General features: G+C 43.7%; 1 protein-coding gene across 1 annotated transcript in view; it reads right to left on the bottom strand.

The window, feature by feature from the left end:
• LOC124613362 overlaps positions 1-23,147 on the bottom strand; it is a 139,028-nt gene extending 115,881 nt beyond the window's left edge. Inside the window, exon 1 of the mRNA XM_047142061.1 lies at positions 22,899-23,147. Coding sequence (XP_046998017.1) covers positions 22,899-23,147 — 249 coding nt within the window. The remainder of the gene's footprint in view (positions 1-22,898) is intronic.
• Between the last annotated feature and the right edge of the window lie 1,104 nt (positions 23,148-24,251).

Here is a 24,251-nt window from a genome sequence, read left to right on the forward strand (position 1 = left end):
CACCTCACGACGTAATCGCAACTAAGGACGCTCTCTGCCAAACATAGGGACGAATAAGAGACGTCAGTGCAGACATACTCTCAAGAAGTTCCATATGTCGCCACTGCCTAATGATTACTTACGTCAGAGAACAGCGCCGCTCAGCCCACTCTCTAGTAATCGCCTACAATGACAGCATCACCTTATTTTGGTTGCAGCAGCGCGAGTGGTATTGAAAGCCAGAACTGTATATCGGCATTTATGGTCACTATGAACTGAGAGGAGGCTATCGCTCTACGCTGAAGAGCCAAAGAAACTAGTACACCTGCCTAATATCGTGCAGGACTCCGCGAGCACGCAGAACTGCCGCAACACGACGTGGCATGGACTCGACTAATGTCTGAAGTAGTGCTGGAGGTAACTGACACCATAAATCTGTAAGAGTGCGAGGGAATGCAGATCTCTTCTGAATAGCACGTTGCAAGGCATCCCAGATATGCTCAATAATGCTCATGTCTAGGGAGCTTAACGGCCAGCGAAAGTGTTTAAACTCAGAAGAGTGTTCCTGTAGCAATTCTGGACGTGTGGGGCGTCGCATTGTCCTGCTGGAATTGCCCAAGTCCGTCGGAATGCACGATGGACATGAATGGATGCAGGTGATCAGACAGGATGCTTACGTACGAGTCACCTATCAGAGTCGTATCTAGAAGTGTCAGGTGTCCCAATCATTCCAACTTCACACATCCCAAACCATTACAGAACCTCCACTAGCTTGAGCAGTCCCCTGCTGACATGCAGGGTCCATGGACTCATGAGATTGTTTCCATACCCGTACACGTCCATGCGTTCGATGCAATTTGAAGCCAGACTCGTCCAACCAGGCAACACATTTCCAGTCGTCAACAGTCCGATGTCGGTGTTGACGCGAAGCGTAAAGCTTTGTATCGTCCAGTCATCAAGGATATAAGAGTGGGCCATCGGCTCAGAAAGCCCATATCGATGATATTTCGTTGAACGCACGCTGACACTTGTTGATGGCCTAGCATTGAAATCTGTAGCATTTGCAGAAGGGTTGCACTTCTGTCACGCTGAACGATTCTCTTGAGTCGTTGTTGGTCCCGCTCTTACAGGATCTTTTTCCGGCCTCATCGATGTCGGAGATTTGATGTTTTATCGGATTCCTAATATTCACGGCACACTCGTGAAACGGTCTGACGGGAAAATCCCCTCTTCATCGCTATCTCGGAGATGCAGTGTTCCATCGCCCGTAGGCCGACTATAACACCACGTTCAAACTCACTTAAATCTTGATAACATGCCATTGTAGCAGCAGTAACCGATTTAACAACTGCGCCAGACACTTGTCCTACATGGATGTTGCCGACAGCAGCGCCGTGCTTTGCTGTTTACATATCTCTGTATATGAATACGCAAGCCTATACCAGTTTCTCCGGCGCCTCAATGTGTATTGCATCAAGTGATTAGTTACACTGTTCGGCGGCAGTAACAAATTATAAGTGATTTTGCTGTGGAGTTGGATTGTTTCCAAATTAAGTATTTCATACTGTTCAAGTTTTAGTAAAGTAATCTAATATTTTGTAGCAGTTTTAGTATCTGCTCGACGTCTTCCAGAAGTAAATCTAGGCTTGCTAGAACCCACTACAGTGCCGAAGCACGTCTCAAGAGTTTTCTCGTTCGGCGCTACAAGATCGATAGACGAGTGCAACAGACAGTACGTTTACTTTGAATGCTATCAGAATTTTATACAGAATCCTCGAACTAATTCGGAAAGCTGCTAGCGGTGGCGCTCTAATCGCAGTACTTATTGCCTATAAACAGTGCGTCGCAGGTCAGACCAACAGTTCCACCGCTGAAACGTGAAAGGAGGTTAGCGTACCGAAGGAAGAGGTTGAAGTCAAGTATTCCACTGATGAACGTATTTTTTGGTGCTGAGATACCACAGATTAGAACATTATCCTGTGGCAACAAGATGCAGTTTTCAAACACGATTTAATGTTCCAAAAGGACCGATGCCATAGCCACACACAAGCTCTTCGCCAAACTCCAATGGACAGGCAGCGTGGCTGACGATGTAGGGGGGAATGTTTGCCACAGGCAAACTGTAGCTATCCCTGGAAATGTCGCTACAGTTTCTGGAAGTATTCAGTAAAATTCAAGGAAATCCTTCCGAAGTATTGCAGCAGCGACTGGTACCAAGCCTTCCAGCACGCAGAAAATACTGCGACAGAATGTACACTTGTTTCCATTCGAAGTCCAAAGCCATCAGGCCACAATGTGCGACAGAGGGCTGACTTTGTGTACCAGAGTCTCACCGATGATTGATAATGATGGATTTTATATTGGCTGCATTTGGCTCACAACTGAGTGGAGTCGCCTGAATGGAATCGTGAATAAAAAAAAAAGCTGGCGATTTTTGGGTTACGAAAAATCTCCATATGTTTGAAGCGAAACCACTGTATTCTGCCAAATTTACTGTGTGGGCTGCGCTATGCAGCAGAGGCATTACTCGTACGGTTTATGGTGGCCTGTTACGTTCCTGGCAGCGCGACTCTGCATTCAGACCATATCTTTTGTCATGTCTACCTGGTAAGAAGTCCAAACACTGGAGCACTTGAACTAACGTATGTGTTCCGGTAAGATGTTTTTATTTTAGCTACATGTGAAAGAATTTAACAAATATCATGTAAAGTTTTTGTTGTAAGTTGTCTTACTGTTAAAAAAAAGTCTCCGATATGAAGTGATTCATTCTACCTGCGTCCTCCTCCGCAGCTCAGTGATCAGTGTGTCTGGCTGCTAAGCAGAGGACTCCGGTTCGTTTTCAGGTACTGCCAGGGATTTTTCCTTGTGGTAAGTTGACGAATGCCGGACATTTGCCCCTTCGCCAGGTAGCGATCCCTCAGGTAAGGGACGTCCTTCCTCGTACTTCTTCTGTCCGCTTTCAAACCGCCGTCTCCGCATCTTACTCGATACAGCCAGTACCTAAGGGACCTTCTTCTTCGACGTCTTGGCCAAATACAGAGCTTCTTTTCCGAAATCGAAATATTTGTATCTTTTGGGGAAACGGAAGCAATTCTGACGATTGTCAGAATGTAATTAGTTCTGCCAAGTATAAATATAATCCCTCTGTCTGTACGGTAGCTTCCTTTCACGCTTACTGATTGCGATAGAAACAGTCCATCGCCATGGAAGCAACAAGAAAGGAACGCTATAAACAGAATGCGAATGTACGGTAACCATTTCTTTTTGATCGCTGCATTTGTGCCTACTTTAACTGCTACAACTGCATGCCCAAAAGACAATAAGGAAAGAAGAAATGGGTATGTGAATGTTTGAAAAGAAGGACGACATACTTCATATTAATTTACTCTAAAATCCGATATCCCTTGCGGCGATACATTAGTTAATAAAGTGTAGAGGGACAATGTTCAAAACATGACTGAATGTACATTCAGAAACAGAGATAAGAACATCTATGATTGACATGTCATCTAAAGTCGACGTACAATTTTAAAATGTTAGAAATAAGGAAATGAAGTAATACAGAATGCTATGCTTGTACCGTACGTTGTTGTTGTACATTGTTTAGCTCTGGTATTTACAGGGTCACAGAGTAAGCATCCTAGGTTTTGGAGGGAAAAGCCGTAATTGTAATGATCCCCACTACAACAGAAACAAGAAGCACAACTTAAGGAAAAACAATATAATGTGTGTTCCAGCTCACAAGCAATATTGAAGCAGTTAGTTCCTGTGACTTAGTAAGGACAGAGGGTATTATTAGACAACCGGAATAAATTAATAACTGGCGCCTTTACCAACACCCGGTCTCAAATGAAACAGTTGCTGAACATTTCAAAGAAAACTCGAGTCTCATCGCAAATAGGTACCCTACTCATACAATTATGGTCGGCAGTGACTTCAATCTACCTTCCGTATGTCGACAAAAATACATTTTCAGACCCTACTGTAGATAGAAAACAACTTCCATAATTGTTCTAAATGCCTTTTATAAAATTATTTTGAACAATTAGTTCACGAGGCCATTCAAATTATAAATGGTTACGAAAACACACTTAACCTCTTAGCCACAAATAATCCTGAGCATCATGACGGGTACAGGAATTAGTGAACACACAGTCGCAGTGAGGCTCAATTCTGTAACAAAGAAATTCACCAAAACTAAACGCGAAATATATATATTTATAAAAGCAACTAAAACTTCGGTTGACGTCTTTCTAAGAGACAGTCTCCAATCCTTCCAAACTACACTCCTGGAAATGGAAAAAAGAACACATTGACACCGGTGTGTCAGACCCACCATACTTGCTCCGGACACTGCGAGAGGGCTGTACAAGCAATGATCACACGCACGGCACAGCGGACACACCAGGAACCGCCGTGTTGGCCGTCGAATGGCGCTAGCTGCGCAGCATTTGTGCACCGCCACCGTCAGTGTCAGCCAGTTTGCCGTGGCATACGGAGCTCCATCGCAGTCTTTAACACTGGTAGCATGCCGCGACAGCGTGGACGTGAACCGTATGTGCAGTTGACGGACTTTGAGCGAGGGCGTATAGTGGGCATGTGGGAGGCCGGGTGGACGTACCGCCGAATTGCTCAACACGTGGGGCGTGAGGTCTCCACAGTACATCGATGTTGTCGCCAGTGGTCGGCGGAAGGTGCACGTGCCCGTCGACCTGGGACCGGACCGCAGCGACGCACGGATGCACGCCAAGACCGTAGGATCCTACGCAGTGCCGTAGGGGACCGCACCGCCACTTCCCAGCAAATTAGGGACACTGTTGCTCCTGGGGTATCGGGGAGGACCATTCGCAACCGTCTCCATGAAGCTGGGCTACGGTCCCGCACACCGTTAGGCCGTCTTCCGCTCACGCCCCAACATCATGCAGCCCGCCTCCAGTGGTGTCGCGACAGGCGTGAATGGAGGGACAAATGGAGATGTGTCGTCTTCAGCGATGAGAGTCGCTTCTGCCTTGGTGCCAATGATGGTCGTATGCGTGTTTGGCGCCGTGCAGGTGAGCGGACTGCATACGACCGAGGCACACAGGGCCAACACCCGGCATCATGGTGTGGGGAGCGATCTCCTACACTGGCCGTACACCACTGGTGATCGTCGAGGGGACACTGAATAGTGCACGGTACATCCAAACCGTCATCGAACCCATCGTTCTACCATTCCTAGACCGGCAAGGGAACTTGCTGTTCCAACAGGACAATGCACGTCCGCATGTATCCCGTGCCACCCAACGTGCTCTAGAAGGTGTAAGTCAACTACCCTGGCCAGCAAGATCTCCGGATCTGTCCCCCATTGAGCATGTTTGGGACTGGATGAAGCGTCGTCTCACGCGGTCTGCACGTCCAGCACGAACGCTGGTCCAACTGAGGCGCCAGGTGGAAATGACATGGCAAGCCGTTCCAAAGGACTACATCCAGCATCTCTACGATCGTCTCCATGGGAGAATAGCAGCCTGCATTGCTGCGAAAGGTGGATATACACTGTACTAGTGCCGACATTGTGCATGCTCTGTTGCCTGTGTCTATGTGCCTGTGGTTCTGTCAGTGTGATCATGTGATGTATCTGACCCCAGGAATGTGTCAATAAAGTTTCCCCTTCCTGGGACAATGAATTCACGGTGTCCTTATTTCAATTTCCAGGAGTGTACGTCTACATCTACATGATTATTCTGCAATTCACAGTTAACAGCCTGGTAGAGAGTTCATCGAACCACCTTCAAGCTATTTCTGTTCCATTCCACTCTCGAACAGCACACAGGAAAAATGAACACTTGTATTTCCGTGTGAGCTCTGATTTGTCTTATTTTATTACAATCATCATTTCTTCCTATGCAGCTGTGCACAAACGAAATATTTTCACTCTCTGAGGACAAAGTTGGTGATTGAAATTTCATGACATCCTGCAGCTACGAAATATGCCTTTGTTTTAATGACTGCCACCTCAGTTCGCGTGTCATATCCGTAGCACTCTCGCGATAATACAAAACGAGCTTCTCTTCTTTGGACTTTTTCAATGTCCTCCGTAAATCCCATCCGATGCGGATCCCACACCTTACAACAGTACTCCAGAACAGGTCGGACTCTGTAGTTAAGATCGGTGGTGGTTGTGTGGTGTTTGTCGCGCCATAATTGGGCCCATCGTGATCTTTATTTCAACGTTCTCGTTGACAAACTGTTGTCCTTTTTTCTAAATCTTCTTTATGAGTGTGCTAAGGACACACCCGTCCTCCAAGAGGACAACAGCCATCTTCCCCAAGAGGACAACAGCCACCTTCACAGGTCTGCATCCTTACGGTTCTGGTTTGCTGAACGCTCTGGCACCCACCAACACCTCGAAGACACCAAATTTTAAATCCATATAACATGCCTGGGACAATTTGGAACAGTGGGTGAAAAATAGCAGCTGACATCCGTGCATATTGGAGACTCTACAGGAACTAAGAAGAAACTTGTGGACTGTATTACTCTCCGAAGTAAGGTCATTATCAGCGGTAGAGACAGCATCACGGGGTACTAGTGCTATGTCTCCTGGGTGTGAATAATTATTTGGTCGGTGAGCTTATTTGCTTTGCTGTCTCAGAACACCCAGTTTGTTCTTTTTATAACATTTCTCACTGGGAGTCAGGAATGACAGACACACGGTTTATACGCTGTGAGACGTGGGACGCACGCTCAAGGATACTTCAACTCAATAAAGACAAGGCAATAATTATCACACAAATACAAACTCTGGCTTGTAATTTCCAACACATCTTTTTTAACAACTGTACAACAGCAAACTGCTGTTACCCCTACATAATTGCCCTAGAATTTGAAACATTACTAAACAAACAAAATGGCTACGGGTGTCAAAGCCCACACCAAAAAACAAATAATTTTAAAATCCTCTTTACATAAATCTTAAGACCCATACAAACAATAAATAGTTTACTGAGGAAACCTCCACAGAAGCAACACACTTTTTACGATAAAGCAGTAGAAACAACTCAGTTTCTTTCTGAATAAAATATTAAAAACCCTGCACAATGCAAGACATCTTTCATGTATAACAAAATTTCAGTGACAAGTAACGGCACATCAGAGGCGCGCGGAAACTGCAACTCAGATCGAGCCTGAATGAGAGCTGAAAGGAACGGTGAAGAAGGAGAGACGGGCGCCTCGGCGTCACCAGGAACAAATAATAAAATACTCAAATTCGCCGAAGAACGGGAGTCCACTGATAAATACAGTGACCGCGCTATCGGTTACATTTCAAACTGGCCGCCGCCAAGGCGTCGTCCCCCAGTTAAACGGGCAGCTACAACAGGCGACGCGCACCGCTGATTATACCACTGAAACAACAACATAAAACTACACAGTAACTGGGCAGTATCCGGAGTAACACAATCCTTAAAACATTAGAAAAATTCCAAAACAGGAATACAGCCACAAGGAACCAACCTTCAGAATTAACGATTTTAAATATCTGCACTACTTTGTGTTGTGACTTGGCAAGACAGCCAAGCCACTAAGAGGTGAAGCCGAAAGGCAAGCGTTAAAGCTCACGCAGGCTGGCGTGAGGTCTGGAACAGGTAAAGTAATTATACTAGCAAGTAAAGTACGTAGCTTCTTGAATACTTAACTTTAATCCATAATTGGTGAACATCGGTCTGACGGTACATGCATCACAAGATAAATAGCAATTGAATACGGCGCCTTGCTAGGTCGTAGCAAATGACGTAGCTGAAGGCTATGCTAACTATCGTCTCGGCAAATGAGAGCGTAATTTGTCAGTGATCCCTCGCTAGCAAAGTCGGCTGTACAACTGGGGCGAGTGCTAGGACGTCTCTCTAGACCTGCCGTGTGGTGGCGCTCGGTCTGCAATCACTGACAGTGGCGACACGCGGGTCCGACGTATACTACCGGACCGCGGCCGATTTAAAGGCTACCACCTAGCAAGTGTGGTGTCTGGCGGTGACACCACACACTGTCATTAATAATACGTGCAGACACGCTTATTACTGCCAGAGCAGGAAGTGATAATATATTCAAACATATAAGAAGCTGGTCATAGTGCTAAAACACGCCCTCGTAACTTAACTCATGACATAACCCCAGAGTCAATTAATTATATTATACAGAGTGGAACACACAAAACCAGCCCGAACCGGAATGCGAACGCGCGTGAGTAACATTACTAGCTTGTCAGTTTCTCTGCCACCTACCAGCAGTAGTAGCGTGAGAGTAGTTCAAACGGAAAGCAGTCGTTATAAACCGTGTAGTTCATTGTCATGCCTTACTCCACTGAAGAACGTGTGTTCATTGTTGATGAATATGTGCGGTCTGAATCTATTAAAGTTGTTCGTAACACTTTTCATGAAAAGTTTCCTGAAAGTAATATTCCTGCAAAATCAACGATTCAGGATCTAGTGAGAAAGTGGCTGTCGACAGGCAGAGTTGTTAATTCAAAGAGAAATAAGGCACTGACTGTACACCTGAAGTTTGGCAAACGTGACGGCACACACTGAAAGAAGTTCCTACAAGTCAACACGACGATTATCACAGCAATGTGGAATATCTCGCAGGCCATGTCAACGCATCCTTCATGACTTAAAAATGAAACCTTACCGTGTGAGTGTTGTTCAGCAAATAAAAGAAGCGGACAAGGGTAAACGTATACATTACTGTAATTGGTTGCTGGAAAATGTTGCTGGGGTACATCTTGATCCGTTCCTCCTTTTTCCGACGGATGAAGCTTGGTGTCATCTGTCGGGTTACGTAAATTCACAAAACACAAGACTCTGAGCTATAGAGAATCCCCATGGCATACTGTAAAAGCCGCTACACGATTTAAAAATTGGTGTATAGTGTGCTGTATCTGGAAACAGAATTATCGGGCCATTGTTTTTCAACGAAACTGCCAACACACGCGTTTACTTGCAACTCTACAATGAATTTTCGGCTCTGTTAACTCCAAACGAAAAATGTGCATATTTCCAGCAATATGGTGCAATTTCTCATACGTCGGATTTGTCCTTAGCTCATATACATACTGATTTTACAGACGAGAGGACCATTAGTAAGGGCTTGTGGCAACCCCGCTCTCCCGACTTGTCACCATATGACTTTTACCTCTGGGGATTTCTAAAGGCTAGAGTCTACTGCAACAATCCCAGAACACTTGACACATTAAAAAGCAACATATGCGAAGAAATTTCGAACATTTCTCAAAGAGTACTGAAAACTTTTTTTCCTTAACATTCTTCGACGTGTGCAACTTTGCTTGGATGTTGGCGGAGAACATTCTGAACACAGACTTTAAATTCCTTTCTGAAATATGCTTATTAAACTAATAAAACTAAATCTGTTACTTAAACTGTTCATTACATAGTTAATAATGAAATTGTACAATAAAAATGTAAGAAAGCGATGATGTACGCTGATTTTCTTCATTCATATTCGTTTTAGCTCTGGCGCCGGTTTTATGTGGGCCACTCTGTATATATTCCATAAACACACACTCAGTGACAATAGGACAGGACTCTAGCACACAAATTTTACATCGTTAAGCCTCTGCTTGTTTACCTCTGAACACATTACCTAAACACCAGCAGACAGCCAGAAAATAGAACCTATGGTTATTTCGGAGTACAAAGACACGTACTTAGATTACACTCCTTGCCCATATCTCAAGTGCGTCCAAAACAGGCAAACCTCATTCACGCTGGTAACCACTGTTTAGTAAGTTGTGCATCAGTGGTCAATACGAAATAGATAACATGGGCGTCCAAACACTGGGAAAGCCATTAACTGCAAACAGCATAAAATTCAATATACATATATACAGCATGACTTTAAGAACGTGAACAATTCCCACCGTTTCATTCTGTAACGTATCTGGTTGCAGGCTGATAGATTCTAAAGCCACTATTACACGTTCACACCGTTTAGCAGCACAGAGGAGACCATCGCTCTCTCACTAGACGCAGCACACACTCGCCGACCCCGCACACGTCTCCGTCTGCAGCCCCACTGCCCACGTGACAGAAAGACGCAGAGCATGCGCAAAGAGCGACAGCCGACAACCAGACTGCACACTGGAGCGCCAACCAATCGACCTAAAACCAGCCATCTCCCCTCAGCGTCGTACTCTTTCCAGCTCCGTAAGACGACGGTTGACATTCCGCTGCCACAGCGGAATGTCAGTATGCACCGCCCAACAACCGAAAAGCGACCAAAGAGGAAAACCGCGGCCACGCGATACAGAGTCTATCGCAGAGATCTTAAAGGACTATAGAGAAGCGACTGGCGACAACAGCGTCCCATATCACGCTGTCCAGTCAAATTAATGTGTATCACCTGTCAAAAGCACGAATAACCACCTTTTGCAGTGCGGACCTGTGCGTGACGTGCAGGAAGTGTGTCAGTCAGATTGTGGTGGGTACCGGCAGGGATGGAGCCATGCCGACTCCAGTACTGTGACCATCTGCACTAAGTTTCCCGGCTGAGGATCCGTGGCGCGAACAGCCCCATCGAAGCGGTATCACAGACTCTCGGCTGTGTTTAAATCCGGGGAGTTTGGTAACCAGGGCAGTACGGTAAACTCATCGTTGTGCTCTCGAGCTGTGTGGCACTGCATTGTGATGCTGATAGATGCCAACGTAACGAGGAATAACAAAGTACTTGTAGTGGCGGACTTGATCACCAAGAATAGATGCATACTTGTGTTGATCCATTGCCCCTTCCAGAATGACGAGATCACATAAGGAATGCCACGAAAACATTCCCCAGACAATAATGCTTCCTCCTCCGGCCTGGTCCCTTCCGACGATTGCTGAAGGTTGTTTGCTTTCTGTCTGATTCATCTGAAAAGGCCATCTTTCGACACTCAGTGGATGTCTAATGCGGTATTTGCGTGAAAATTCCAGCCTTCGCCACCCATGAACAGCAGCGTAAAGGCCCATACGCAGCATTGTTCGTTGAACGTTAGCTGAGAAGACACTATTTGCATCCTTTGGATTCGTCTAGGAGATCAGTTGCTTAACAATTGCATGTCTGTTCGCCCATACACAGCTCCGCAGACGTCGTTCGCCTCTGTCGTCTTTGACCGGCGGTGCACTTCTGTTGCCTCTGTGCTGGTTTTGGATAAAGGCATTTTGCCACATTTTGCCAACATAGGCAGCGGTCACGTCAATGTGCCTGGACCCTGTATTTATAGCTACGCAAGTTAGTCTTAATTAAACAAATGTTTACAATAATAATCGTTTCCTTGTAGAATTATTCCGAAAATATTCTCCTCCCTTCGTGGTTTAGGTGGTTTCACATGCTCGTGGCAGCAAGCTCCAACCACCCGTTTCATGATCTTTCCCTCTGTCTTGTCTCTCTCGGTTTGCTCTCAAGAATTTGTTTTGGAAATTTATTTTGATGCACTATATCTACAAGTTCCCAGCATCTAGTTCTGTTTAGATTTGTTTCATTGTGCACTGAATTAACTTCTAATTCATTTCTAATGTCTTCATTTCCGAAGTGGTCTTGTCTGATGCACCCTTTACCACGACAGAGAAACTTCGTTTCCTCAGCTAGGACCCTATTCATATCATTTTGCGTTGGCACCATGATGTAAGATCTATGGAGCATAGTAGACCTTGCCATGACTTTGTGAAACTTCACCTGTCCAATTGTTCGACAGACTGTGTTAAACTTTAGGATCTTCTTATCAGTTTTACTGTCGAAATTTTTTCTGTGTTGCAGCCTAGATACTAAAAGTGGGTTACCTGTTCCAGTATTACATTATGCATTATAATTTCAGATCTTAACCTATGTTTTGTTTGTGGAGATGTTCCTGTTGTATTTAAAAGCCAACGAATTAAGGTGACAAATGACTCTTTGAAGATTATCCTCATTTGCTTCAATTATTATTTGGTTGTGTGCAAGTAGAAGATTGTCAAAATATTTGTTCCTATAGATCTTGATGCTGTAGGTGATATTTTGTTTCCAAGCCTTGACGAGGTCACATATTTAGATGTTGGATCCTTGCATCCTCGTTTTACACCATGTGATATTTCTAATTGTTTAGACAATTCATCTCCATCTTCGATTATGATTCTTGTTTCTTTGTAAAGAACTCTTATAAGTTAATTAGATGAGCTGGGAAGCCTCTTTTTTTCAGAATCTCCCACAGCAGATGTGAACTGACTTGGTCGGCTTTTCCATAATCTACAAACGCTAAGTGCATTTATAAAGCCTGAGCCACACGCAACGTTTTGTCGTCAGTCTTGCAGGGTCATGCCAAATTTGTCAAATAAAACGTTACGTGTGGACGGACGTTTGAGAGTCTTACATGAACAGAATGAAGTTTGACAAAGTCGACAAGAGTGATGGGCTGGAGCACTGTGTACATGCAAGACTGTTGACAAGTCGTGAATGTAGATGCACGTCAGTCTTATCGTTCAAACTTAGCTCCACTGCCAGTCTACTATCGGTTACACTAGGTGTTCCAGCTGCCATTTTAATGTATGTAGTCGCCAAAGAAAGTGGTAGATTTGCGAGAACTGAACTCGCGAATTCTTCACGGAGTTCATAGAGCTGTACCAAAGTCAACTCTGGCAAGTAAACTTTAATGCTTACAGCAACAGAGACAAGAAAAACCAGACATACGCCACTATGGCTAGTGAAGACAAAGAAGTGGACAGTGAAGCAAGAAAAGAGTTGGTCATCAAAAAGATCAACTCATTTCGAACGTGTTACAGCAAAGAGAGTGTGAAAATAAAAGTGTTTGTGAGATCATGAGCTGGAATGGAAGAAGTTTAAAAAAGTTCTTTGTGGTATTTTGATTTAATTTCCTTCTTGAGTGTCGAAGATCACGGTCTGACATATAACATCCTGAAAAGGAGTTGAATAATAAAAATCGTTTAAAATCTTCGTAGCCAACAACTATAATTTATTCAGTCCCTCATGCAAAACTAACAAGGGAACCTCCTCCATTTAGTTATAAGTTGGCACAGTGGATAGGCCTTGAAAAACTGAACACAGATCAATCGAGAAAACAGGAAGAAATTGTGTGGAACTATGAAAAAAATTAGTAAAATATACAAACTGAGTAGTCCATGCGAAGATAGGCAACATCAAGGGCAATGGGACTACAGGAGCGCCGTGGTCCCGTGGTTAGCGAGAGCAACTACGAAACGAGAGGTCCTAGGTTCAAGTCTTCCCTCGAGTGAAAATTTTAATTTTTTATTTTCAGTTTGTGACAAACTCTTATGTTTTCATCACTTTTTTGGGAGTAATTATCACATCCACAAGAAAACCTAAATCGGGCAAGGTAGAAGAATCTTTTTACCCATTCGCCAATTGTACAAGATAGGTGGGTCGACAACATATTCCTGTCATGTGACGCACATGCCGTCACCAGTGTCGTATAGAACATATCAGATCTGTTTTCCTGTGGAGGAATCGGTTGATCTATAACCTTGCGATCAAATGTTTTCGGTTCCCATTGGAGAGGCACGTCCTTTCGTTTAGAACCTCTCGTTCCGCAGTTACTCACGCTAACCACGGGACCACGGCGATCCTGAGCCCACACTGTCCTTGATGTTGCCTATCTTGCGCATGGACTACTCAGTTTGTATATTTTACTAATTTTTTTCATAGTTCCACACAACTTCTTCCTGTTTTCTCGATTGATCTGTGTTCAGTTTTTCAAGGCCTATCCACTGTGCCAACTTATAACTAAATCTGAGGGGGGTGCGATGGGGAGGGTCCCTTGTAAGCAATTTGAGTTCCTTGTAGCTCCTGCCAGTTGCTAAAGCCCATAACGTTGCGGTGAGTCGTGGAGTCTGATAGCCGCCCTCATGACACTAACTTCTTTTTCAGTTTTTATGGTTACAAGCGTTGACAGTTTACAGTACCGTTCTATGTTCTTATATAAATAATTACGCCAATCTTCTGATTCCTGCCGTAGGCGTCGTTGAAAATACAATGGGAGAATGTCTATCTGTCCAATAACCAATCATGGTACCATCGGAAACTACGTGTAGATTTCGGTTTCTTCTTCAGGTTAAGAGCACATGACGCAACCCTCATCGCTAACAGTTCTTCCTCCTTGACTGTTTCGGAACGACTGATCAAGAGACTGAGCATAATTGTGAATAGTGTAACTGCGCAATTTGTGTGTCTTGTCCTCAGTCTTTCATGACCATGCAAGACTGACAACAAAACGTTACGTGTAGACCAGGCTTAAGTTAAAGGTTTTCATTTCTGTACCCGTTGTTTTAGACTAAAAATACCTTCAAAGCAGGACCCTCATTTCCTGAAACCTATTTCATAAAAAAGAAAATTAAAGTTCAGATACAAATGACGATTATTTATCTTACCTACAAATTAGATGATAGTGAAGCAGCAACTCACGAACAATGACTCAAAATACTCGTATAAGCAACAAATAACAGCTCGTAGTTGTCATATTAATATTCTAACGACTTAGATTACTTAAACAGCGTTCATAAGTGCCCATCCGCAACACCAAAATGTGTAGAGGTGATAATGGCGAGAACTAGTCATTTATTGCAAAAATAAATAAAAATAATCGGAAATAACAATCCACGTCTTTCAACATTATTGACTTCATTTGCAGTAAAAAGCGAACGCAATTTTCGATTCTTTACAAAAATTTAGAAAAGCGCAGCGCTATCCAGCATTGCAGATCATATATTTTGAAAGAGAGTGCTGCGGTTAAGTTTAAAGTTAGAATACTTCACCGCAGATTTGTTAGAACGTTGTTGCCTCGGTTTACTGTGTGCCTGATGCCCCGAACCGGCTGTAAACGCACTTCGTCGTATGGCGCAACATTGGCCACACACATACACACACACACACACACACACACACACACACACGTAAAATACTTGTTTGAAAAGTTCCCGTAGCATCTGTGAGGCAAGCTCAAAGCGCTACGTGCGCGCGCATATGCCGACTCGGTAATCGGAAGCCAGCACTTAGCCACGTGGTGACATCGCGGTTTAGTGCCTGCCCAGGTACACGGGCTGTCTCTTCACAGAGTGAGTGCAACTGCCCAGCCTCGCATGCAGTGGCGCTACGGCATCTGGTTGCTTTTCGAGACAATGCACAACCAGATCTGATTTCTCCACGCTGATTTGATCGGCATATCAAGAGTTGCAGGGAGGTACCTGATAACGTACTAGACAATCAGACTTTATACGCCGGTGGGTGCTTGTGGCGTATGCAGTTCAAAGACTCGAGGTCAACTTCAAACTGCTGTATTTTATTTTGTATTGATTCCATGCCGGCCAGAGTGGCCGTGCGGTTCTAGGCGCTACAGTCTGGAGCCGAGCGACTGCCCCGGTCTCAGGTTCGAATCCTGCCTCGGGCATTGATGTGTGTGATGTCCTTAGGTTAGTTAGGTTTAATTAGTTCTAAGTTCTAGGCGACTGATGACCTCAGAAGTGCGACTGATGACCTCAGAAGTTAAGTCGCATAGTGCTCAGAGCCATTTGAACCATTGATTCCATGTTTTTATACGAATTGTTAAGTCTCTGAAATTTTCCACATTGCTTTTTCGAATTGTTTGTTTTTGTTCGTGACATGTAAGAGTAGTACGTGCTCCAACTGATGTGTTAGAATCTATCTTGTGAATGCTTACTTTAAAATTTTTGGATTACTGGAGATACTTTTTAGGCAGGGGAACCTGCCTTCCGACTTCATCCTAAAAAAGACTCACTTGACCTACACATGGCAACAGGCGTAAGGTACACTAAGAAATTTTTTTAATTCAGATGCACTAGTAATAAAAACACTATGACGAATTGAAGTTCCGGCATTAACTGCAATCGGGCATTGAAATAAATTCAATGGCGATAAGTGAAAATTGGTGGCAGACCGGTATTCGAACACGCATTTCCCGCTTTACGCGAACGGTCGCCTTAAGTGGTTTGGCTCGCATTCGGAAGGACGACGGTTCAATCCCGCGTCCGGCCATCCTGATTTAGGTTTTCCGTGATTTCCCTAAATCACTCCAGGCAAATGCCGGGATGGTTCCTCTGAAAGGGCACGGCCGACTTCCTTCCCCATCCTTCCCTAATCCGATGAGACCGATGACCACGCTGTCTGGTCTCCTTCCCCAAACCAACCAACCAACCTAAGTGGTTTGGCTATCTGAGCACGCTTCACGTCCAACCCGAATTCCCATCTTACTGCATACTACCGACGTAGTGCCCCTTACTCGCAGCCTCACATTGAATCCTACAAGCGATGGGGCGAAGAGTAAACCTGCACTGAATGATCATTAACTACCGTCAAGGCGTATACACTTATATGTGTAGTGTCAGTTCTTTCGCACATGTCCGGAAGAACAGATGCCACACATATAAATAAAAATAATAGTTTGTGAAAATGATGCGAAAAGTGACTATACGAGGATAATTGTATTTATAACGAAACAGCGAAGATGAAAATGTTCAAATGTGTGTGACTTCCTAAGGGACAAAACTGCTGAGGTCATCGGTCCCTAGACTTACACACTACTTAAACTAACTTGAAGCTAAGGACAACACTCACACCCATGCCCGAGGGAGGACTCGAACCTCAGGCGGGAGGGGCAGCACGATTAGTGACATGGCGCCTCCAACCGCGTGGCCACTCCGCTAGGCAGTGAAAATGGCAAGGCAGGAGGTTTGTGTTAAGTGTTGAAGAGTGCAAGGGGGAATGTCTTTACAACTTTAACCCTCTACAATTGACGTTGTCTTATCGAAGTCTAGAGATGAAACGCATCTTCACTTCTCTTACAAACGATATCTGAAGATCTGAGACTTCTTTCAGACCTGAGATGAGATTTCATGCCCTCTTCGCTTTTGTCGGTAATCCGGAAAAGCGACTTCAACTCCCGCTGAGTGTTTGAAGGTTAATTCCTTGTCAATAGTGGACTTCCGTGGTCGTTACAAAGCTAAGAGCTGTCCCGAGCCTATTACGAGATTGGCCACATTTTAGAGCTGGTAACTTCCATTACTAATACGCGTATTGCGGAAGATCATCAGCCCACCTCTCCTGTAACAGTAGAGCACAAATTTTTTTATTGGGATACCAACTTGCAGCCACAACATGGGGCAACGCTGCAGAGCTAGTGCATGTTTCGTGGCTCAAGAATCGTCAGCAGTTGCCCTTATTCCTTGTGCTAACTGTCAGACAAACTAAGGCTACAGTTCGGCGCTTTACGGCTGTTGGTTTGCAAGTAACTGCTGATTGCTTAGTCCTGCATCTGTATCGGAACTCGTTTGACTTCCGACTAACAATTCACCGCATTGTACATTCCTCCTTCGACGAACTACTTCACGTATACCTTCTTCATAACGTAATTATTTTCTCTTCTATGTGTTTTCTGTGATTTTTGTAAGTGAAACTTACCTATATCGTCCTGTAAATTTCGTGAATAACTCCATGTCTTGGGAACTGTGACAGCAGTTGTTACAATAAATGAAGAAACTCCAGCTGCATAACAATTTCTTTTGTTAACTACTATCGATTACTCTGCTGATCTTCTTCAGCTCTGGCGCCGCATGGTCATCGTTAATAAAGTAAACTGTGATCCAGATGATATTTATTCACTTATTATTTCTGTAAATTGTACGTCAGGAATTCATGGTCACACATCGCGAGCCGGCAGCTGTGGTCGAGCGGTTCTAGGCGCTTCATTCTGGAACCGCGCTGCTGTTGAGGTCGCAGGTTCGAATCCTTCCTCGGGCATGGACGTGTGTGATGTTCGTAGGTTAGTTAGGTTCAAGTAGTCCTAAGTCTACGGGACTGATGACCTCACATGTTAAGTCCCATAGTGCATAGAGCCATTTGAACACACTGCGACCTTTCAGCTATTATCGGATTTCCCTACAGCTTTACCTATACAGCTCTCGCTAGTACCATGGAAATTATTCCCTGAGGTCTTAACAGATGTCCCATCATCCTGTCCATTCTTCCTGTCAGTGTTTTCCACATGTTCATTTCGTCGACCCTTACCAAATCAGTCCACGTAATTCTCAACATTCTTCTGTAGCAATACCTCTCAAATGCATCAATTCTGTTATTTTCCTGTTTTCCCACAGCCCATGGATTCACAACCATACAATGTTGTACTCCAAAAGCACATACTCCGAAATTTTTTCCTCAGATTAAGACCGATATTTGATGCTAGCAGACTTCTCTTGGTCAGAAATGCACCGTATGCATGTGCAAGTCTGCTTTTCATGTCCTCCTTGCTTCGTCCACAATGTGTTATATTTCTTGCAAGGTAAAAAAAAAATGGTTCAAATGGCTTTGAGCACTATGGGACTTAACATCTGAGATCATGGTGCACCGGCGGCCATTATGTGGAATTTAATTACAATATTAAATACTGGGAGTCACCCTCAAGTTAACATAATAATTACTTCTAACATTATTAATAGTTTTCAAACATTAATATGTAGAAAGTTAATTTTATCAGAACTTTTATGGAATTGCATAGATAATTTAACTGCAATAGGCAACAAAGCTTAGGTTTGCTTCACGATATCTTTGAGTTTGCAATTAAACTTATTTCTGTCAAGTCAACGCTTAACCAAACTAAAGCCAGTCTGATATAAATGATATTATTCATCGTGAGTACAAATCCTCACGCAACGGCGATGCTTATATCGTCTCTCTCTTCGCAACAATTAATTTATCGGGCAATAACAGCAATAGTTTCATGCTACTTCTGATTGCCTTTGAGCTAGACGCGAGTAATTAAAGCATTTTAAGTAAAACTGTGGCCATTTTTACTAATATTTTTGGCTGTGTAGCAACTTAGATTATCGTCGGTGTATATGCAAGCCGTATTTACGAGAGTGCAGAATACACGCGACACCAACAGCAGAAAGTTGCGCCGGTCACGCCAATATTCAAGAAAGGTAGTAGGAATAATCCACTACATTACACTCCCATATCTTTAACGTCGATATGAAGCGGAATTTTGGAACATACGTTGTGTTCGAACATTATGAATTACCTGGAAGAAAACTGTCTATTGACTCGCAGTCAACACGGATTTAAAAAACATCGTTCTTGTGAAACACAACTAGCTGTTTTCCCGCACGATGTGTTGAGTGCTATTGACAAGGGATTTCAAACTGATTCCGTATTTCTGGATTTCCGGAAGGCTTTTGACATTGTACCACACAAGCGGCTTGTAGTGAAATTGTGTGCTTATGGAATATCGTCTCAGCTATGTGACTAGATTTGTGATTTCCTGTCAGGCAGGTCACAGTTCGTAGTAATTGACGGGAAGTCATCAACTAACACGGAAGTGATTTTTGGCGTTCCCCAAGGCAGTGTTATAGGCCCTTTGCTGTTCCTTATCTATACAAACGATTTGGGGGACAATCTGAGCAGCCGTCTTAGGTTGTTTGCAGATGACGCTGTCGCTTATCGACTAATAAAGTAAACAGAAGATCAAAACAAATTGCAAAATGATTTAGAAAAGATATCTGAATGGTGCGAAAATTGGCAGTTGACCCTAAATAACGAAAAGTGTGAGGTCATCCACACGAGCGCTGAAAGGAATCCGTTAAACTTCGGTTACACGATAAATCAGTCAAATCTAAAAGTCGTAAATTCAACTAAATACCAAGGAATTATAATTACGAACAACTTAATTGGAAGAAACACATAGAAAATGGTGTGGGGAAAGCTAACCAGACTGCGTTTTACTGGCAGGACACTTAGAAAATGTAACATTTACTAAGGAGACTGCCCATACTAACATGTTCAACTTTTGTAGTCCTGTCTTCCTCAGTTGCATGTAGTATTACGGTAAACTGATAATTTTTACTTTATCGAGCGTCTGACAGCAACTGAATGAGACAAAATTTCATGCCATATGCGTTTCGCCTTTATTTTCTGGAAGGTATCTTCAGTGGCAGGTTGCGTGACTATTTTCTACATATTACGCTCCTGTTGCATTTTTGGTGTTGTTCTTCATCTTATAAATGCCAATTTGTGTTTTTTTTTCCACATTTCACAGAACTATGAACTGATCACTTGTCTTCATGCAATGCAAACCAAAACACTGGATCAGAACAAGTGTTCAGTTGACAGTACTGTCAAATGTGAAAAAAAACCGCAAAAACACATTTACAAGAAGAACAACACCAAAAATGCAACAGGAGCGTAATATGTAGAAAATAGTCCACGCAACCTGCCACTGAAGATGCCTTGCAGAAAATAAAGGCGAAACGCATGTGGCATGAAATTGTTTCATTCAGTTGCTGTCAGACGGTCCATAAAGTAAAAATTATCAATATACCGCAATGCCTACACTATGCTTTCCGTCCTATTTTAGAATACTGCTGTGCGGTGTGGGATCCTTCCAGACACGATTGACAGAGTACATCGAAAAAGTTCAGAGAAGGGCAGCGCGTTTTGTATTATCGCGAAAAATGGGAGAGAGTGTCACTGAAATGACACAGGATTTGGGATGGACATCATTAAAACAAAGGCGTATTTAGTTGCGAAGGGCTCTTCTCACGAAATTCCAATCACCAACTTTCTCCTCTGAATGCGAAAATATTTTGTTGACGCCGACCTACATATGGAGAAACGATCACCATGATAAAATAAGGGAAAACAGAGCTCGCACGGAAAGATATAGGTATTCGTTCTTACCGTACACTATGCGAGTTTGGAGTAATAGTAAATTGTGAAGGTGGTTCGATGAACCCTCTGCCAGGCATTTAAATTTGATTTGCAGAGTCTCCATGTAGATGTGGGTGTAGATATTAAATATCCTTTAATAGAAGGGAGGTCAGCGTTGGTCGTAATATTGATGGTTTATTGATAGCAAAATCGATATTCAATCACATAGTGGTCATCTTCATTGCTGTGGTGTGCAAATTGAACACATAGGCACTGGTATCAAGTTATTATCAGTAATCAAAGCTATGACAGCGCCTATGAGTTTAATTTGCACACCACAGCACTGAAGATGACCACTAAGTGATTGAAAATCAATTTTGCTATCAATAAACCATCAATATTACGATCAACACTGATCTTCCTTCTAATTTCACGTATATGGTCGTTGTGCACACAGCACTCCATGGAGTCGCCAATCAATAATATCCTTTACCTTTTTCCAAAGAATCGCGACCACATCTCACATTAAAATCGAAACACTTTAATACCAAAGAAGAGAGAGAGAGAGACGATGTAAGTAGGTTGATCAGGTTCTCTTATTGGTAACGCCACGTAGCGCTCTGTATGAAAATCACTGGCTGTGCTGTGTGCAGTCTGTGGCTAGTTTGCATTGTTGTCTGACTTTTGAAGCTTTTGCTGTGTTTGTCTCTGATTTTGTTCCATTGTGTCATACTGTTGCTGTGTTAGTCTCTGATTTGGTTTCATTTGTTGCATTAATTGCAATAATAGTGTATTAGTGTCTGGAATCTGTTCCTCTATGCTTTTCGGCAGTGCATTTGCACAGGCAAAATTCACATTTTGACAAGCAGAAAATGTGTCTTGACTTATTTGAGAAAACGGTGAGGACGCAAAACCTGAATCTACAGTATTTGCAAGATTGTGTCCCGTCATTTCGGATTCCTGAGGTGAGCTGTTGCCGACCGATCGATCGATAATGCCTCCCTGTTCACTAATTATTTCACTGCCTACACTATTATTTGCAGCCCGCTCCATTTTCTTATGCACAATTACCAAATTACTACTTTGAACATTAGTTAATTCATTACTCGGCGGCGTAACACACTGCTTTCGTCTTCACTGTCATTTCTCAGTTTACTTTGGAGTCTAGTATTACGTTTTTCACGCGCCATTATTGTCACAATATTTCACACGACAACACAGAAAAGCACAATTTGAAGAGCCAAATAAGAAAACACATTAACATAGCATTGAAAATAATACCTCGTTAATTGCAAGCGCAGCTGCGAAATACTTGGTGCAAATCTACATGCATGCCACAACTGTTTTACTGTACAAGAATGAAAAACTACAACTACAAAGGAAATTCTCTCTACAATTACGCGCTAGCAATAAACAAAGGCTGCACTAATTACACAAACTACAAGAAAAAAATCAGAAGATTCCAGTGAGGTATCCTCGGCTAAGGGTCGACATACGAAACGTCCCCTTAGAAAAATTATACATGACTGTGTTTAAACTGACACACAATATTTTTAGCGCAACGGAATCTGACTTTCAATAACCCCTACAAAAGAATGGCCCTGACTAACATTAACCTATACCTTTCACAAATCACTTACCTCACAAAAATCTTCGTTACTCGAACTACTGCAATACAGCGAGCGCCACTACTGCCAGCTAAATAAAAGATTCAAACTACTGTAGGCACTAACTACTGATAGGCATAGTTAGCAAATGAAAGATTTTGATAGAGAACAAACAATGTATTTACCTTAATAGTGTTCAAAGGTCATAATATATATATAGCAGTTCATGACATCCAGTCTTACAAATTTACTGTCTCTGTCCGGTTAATCCGCTCTCAAAAATCCGCCATCTCACTTCCCCACATCCACCACTGCTGGCGGCTCACCTCCAACTGAGCAACGCTACGCGCTGTTCACATCCAGCTGCCCAACTCTACAATGGCAGACAACAATGCAAACTAGCCACAGACTGCACACAGCACAGCCAGTGATTTTCATACAGAGCGCTACGTGGCGTTACCAATAAGAAAACCTAATCAGCCTATTTACAACGACACATGAAATGTGTATATCAAGAGTAAGGAACAGATGGGTACCAATTTACCGTCGTAAGTACTTGGTCGCAAGGCTGAAAAAAAAAATGTTGCAGTAACAAGAACCGCTGACAGCAAATAGGCGCAGCCTGACCTTTAGCCAGGCTCTGTCTAAAGGCAAGAAGTAACAAGAGCGCAGCAAGACGCGTAGCTTGCAGGCTAAGGGGGTGACGGTTTCCCCGTGCCGCTGCTGCTGCGCGCCGATCTTCCGGATATTGCTTCCGGCCGGTGGCTGCGGCAGCGGGCGATGCGTCCTCATTTCGCAGCGCCCTGCGGCTCCCCCGCAGACGCGGAAACTGAATTTTCGTGGCCGCCTCCGCGCAGCGCACGTGCGGCGCCCCATGGCCGCGGGGTCGCTATTGCTTCCCGCGCCCGCCCCGGGAGGAGCACTAATTCCGGCGCTCTCCCCGACCCCAGGGACCACTGTTTTACTTCCGCCGTGTCTTTTACGAGCTAGTCGTGCGCGCGCGGCCACCCCTGAACCGCACGCCGCACCAAATGACCCCAGCGTCCACCAAGGGCTGCGTGGGGTCTCGGGGACAAGTCGGAGAAAACGAAACTGGGGGAAAAAACAGAAAAAAAACTGTTCGAGTATTATCGCTAAGTACTGGGGGTGGACGTAAAATACGGAAACCCCGCGAGAAATGCATGCTTGAAGTAGCTACTAGTCTATAGATTGCTGTATTTGTCGTATACGACCATGAATCGCGCCTGTGCAATGTCTTCAGTGCGTTGCAATTGTCAGTTGTGGTCAGGACAGTGTTCTGTGTAGCTGCGAGTGCATTATGTAGGGGCTAAGTGACGATTCGGAGTAGGTATTAAAATCCGTGGAGAAGAAATAAAAACTTTGAGGTTCGGCGATGACATTGTAATTCTGTCAGAGACAGCAAAGGACCTGGAAGAGCAGCTGACCAGAATGGACAGTGTCTTGAAAGGAGGATGTAAGATGGACATCAGCAAAAGCAAAACGAGGATAATGGAATGTAGTCGAATTAAATCGGATGATGCTGAGAGAATTAGATTAGAAAATGAGACGCTTAAAGTAGTAAATGAGTTTTGGGGAGCCGAATAACTAATGATGGTCGAAGTACAGAGGATAAAAAATGTAGACTGGCAATGGCAAGGAAAGCGTTTCTGAAGAAGAGAAATTTGTTAACATCGAGTATAGATTTAAGTGTCAGGAAGTCGTTTCTGAAAGTATTTGTATCGAGTGTACCCAAGTATGGAAGTGAAACGTGGACGAAAAATAGTTTAGACAAGAAGAGAATAGAAGCTCTCGAAATGTGGTGCTACAGAAGAATGCTGAAGATTAGATGGGTAGATCACATAACTAATGAGGAGGTATTGATTAGAATTGGGGAGAAGAGAAATTTGTGGCACAACTTGACAAGAAGAAGGGATCGGTTGGTCGGATATATTCCGAGGCATCAAGGGATCACCAATTTAG

The sequence above is a fragment of the Schistocerca americana genome, chromosome 4, assembly GCF_021461395.2.
Source record: "Schistocerca americana isolate TAMUIC-IGC-003095 chromosome 4, iqSchAmer2.1, whole genome shotgun sequence".
Taxonomy (NCBI): Eukaryota; Metazoa; Arthropoda; class Insecta; order Orthoptera; family Acrididae; genus Schistocerca; species Schistocerca americana.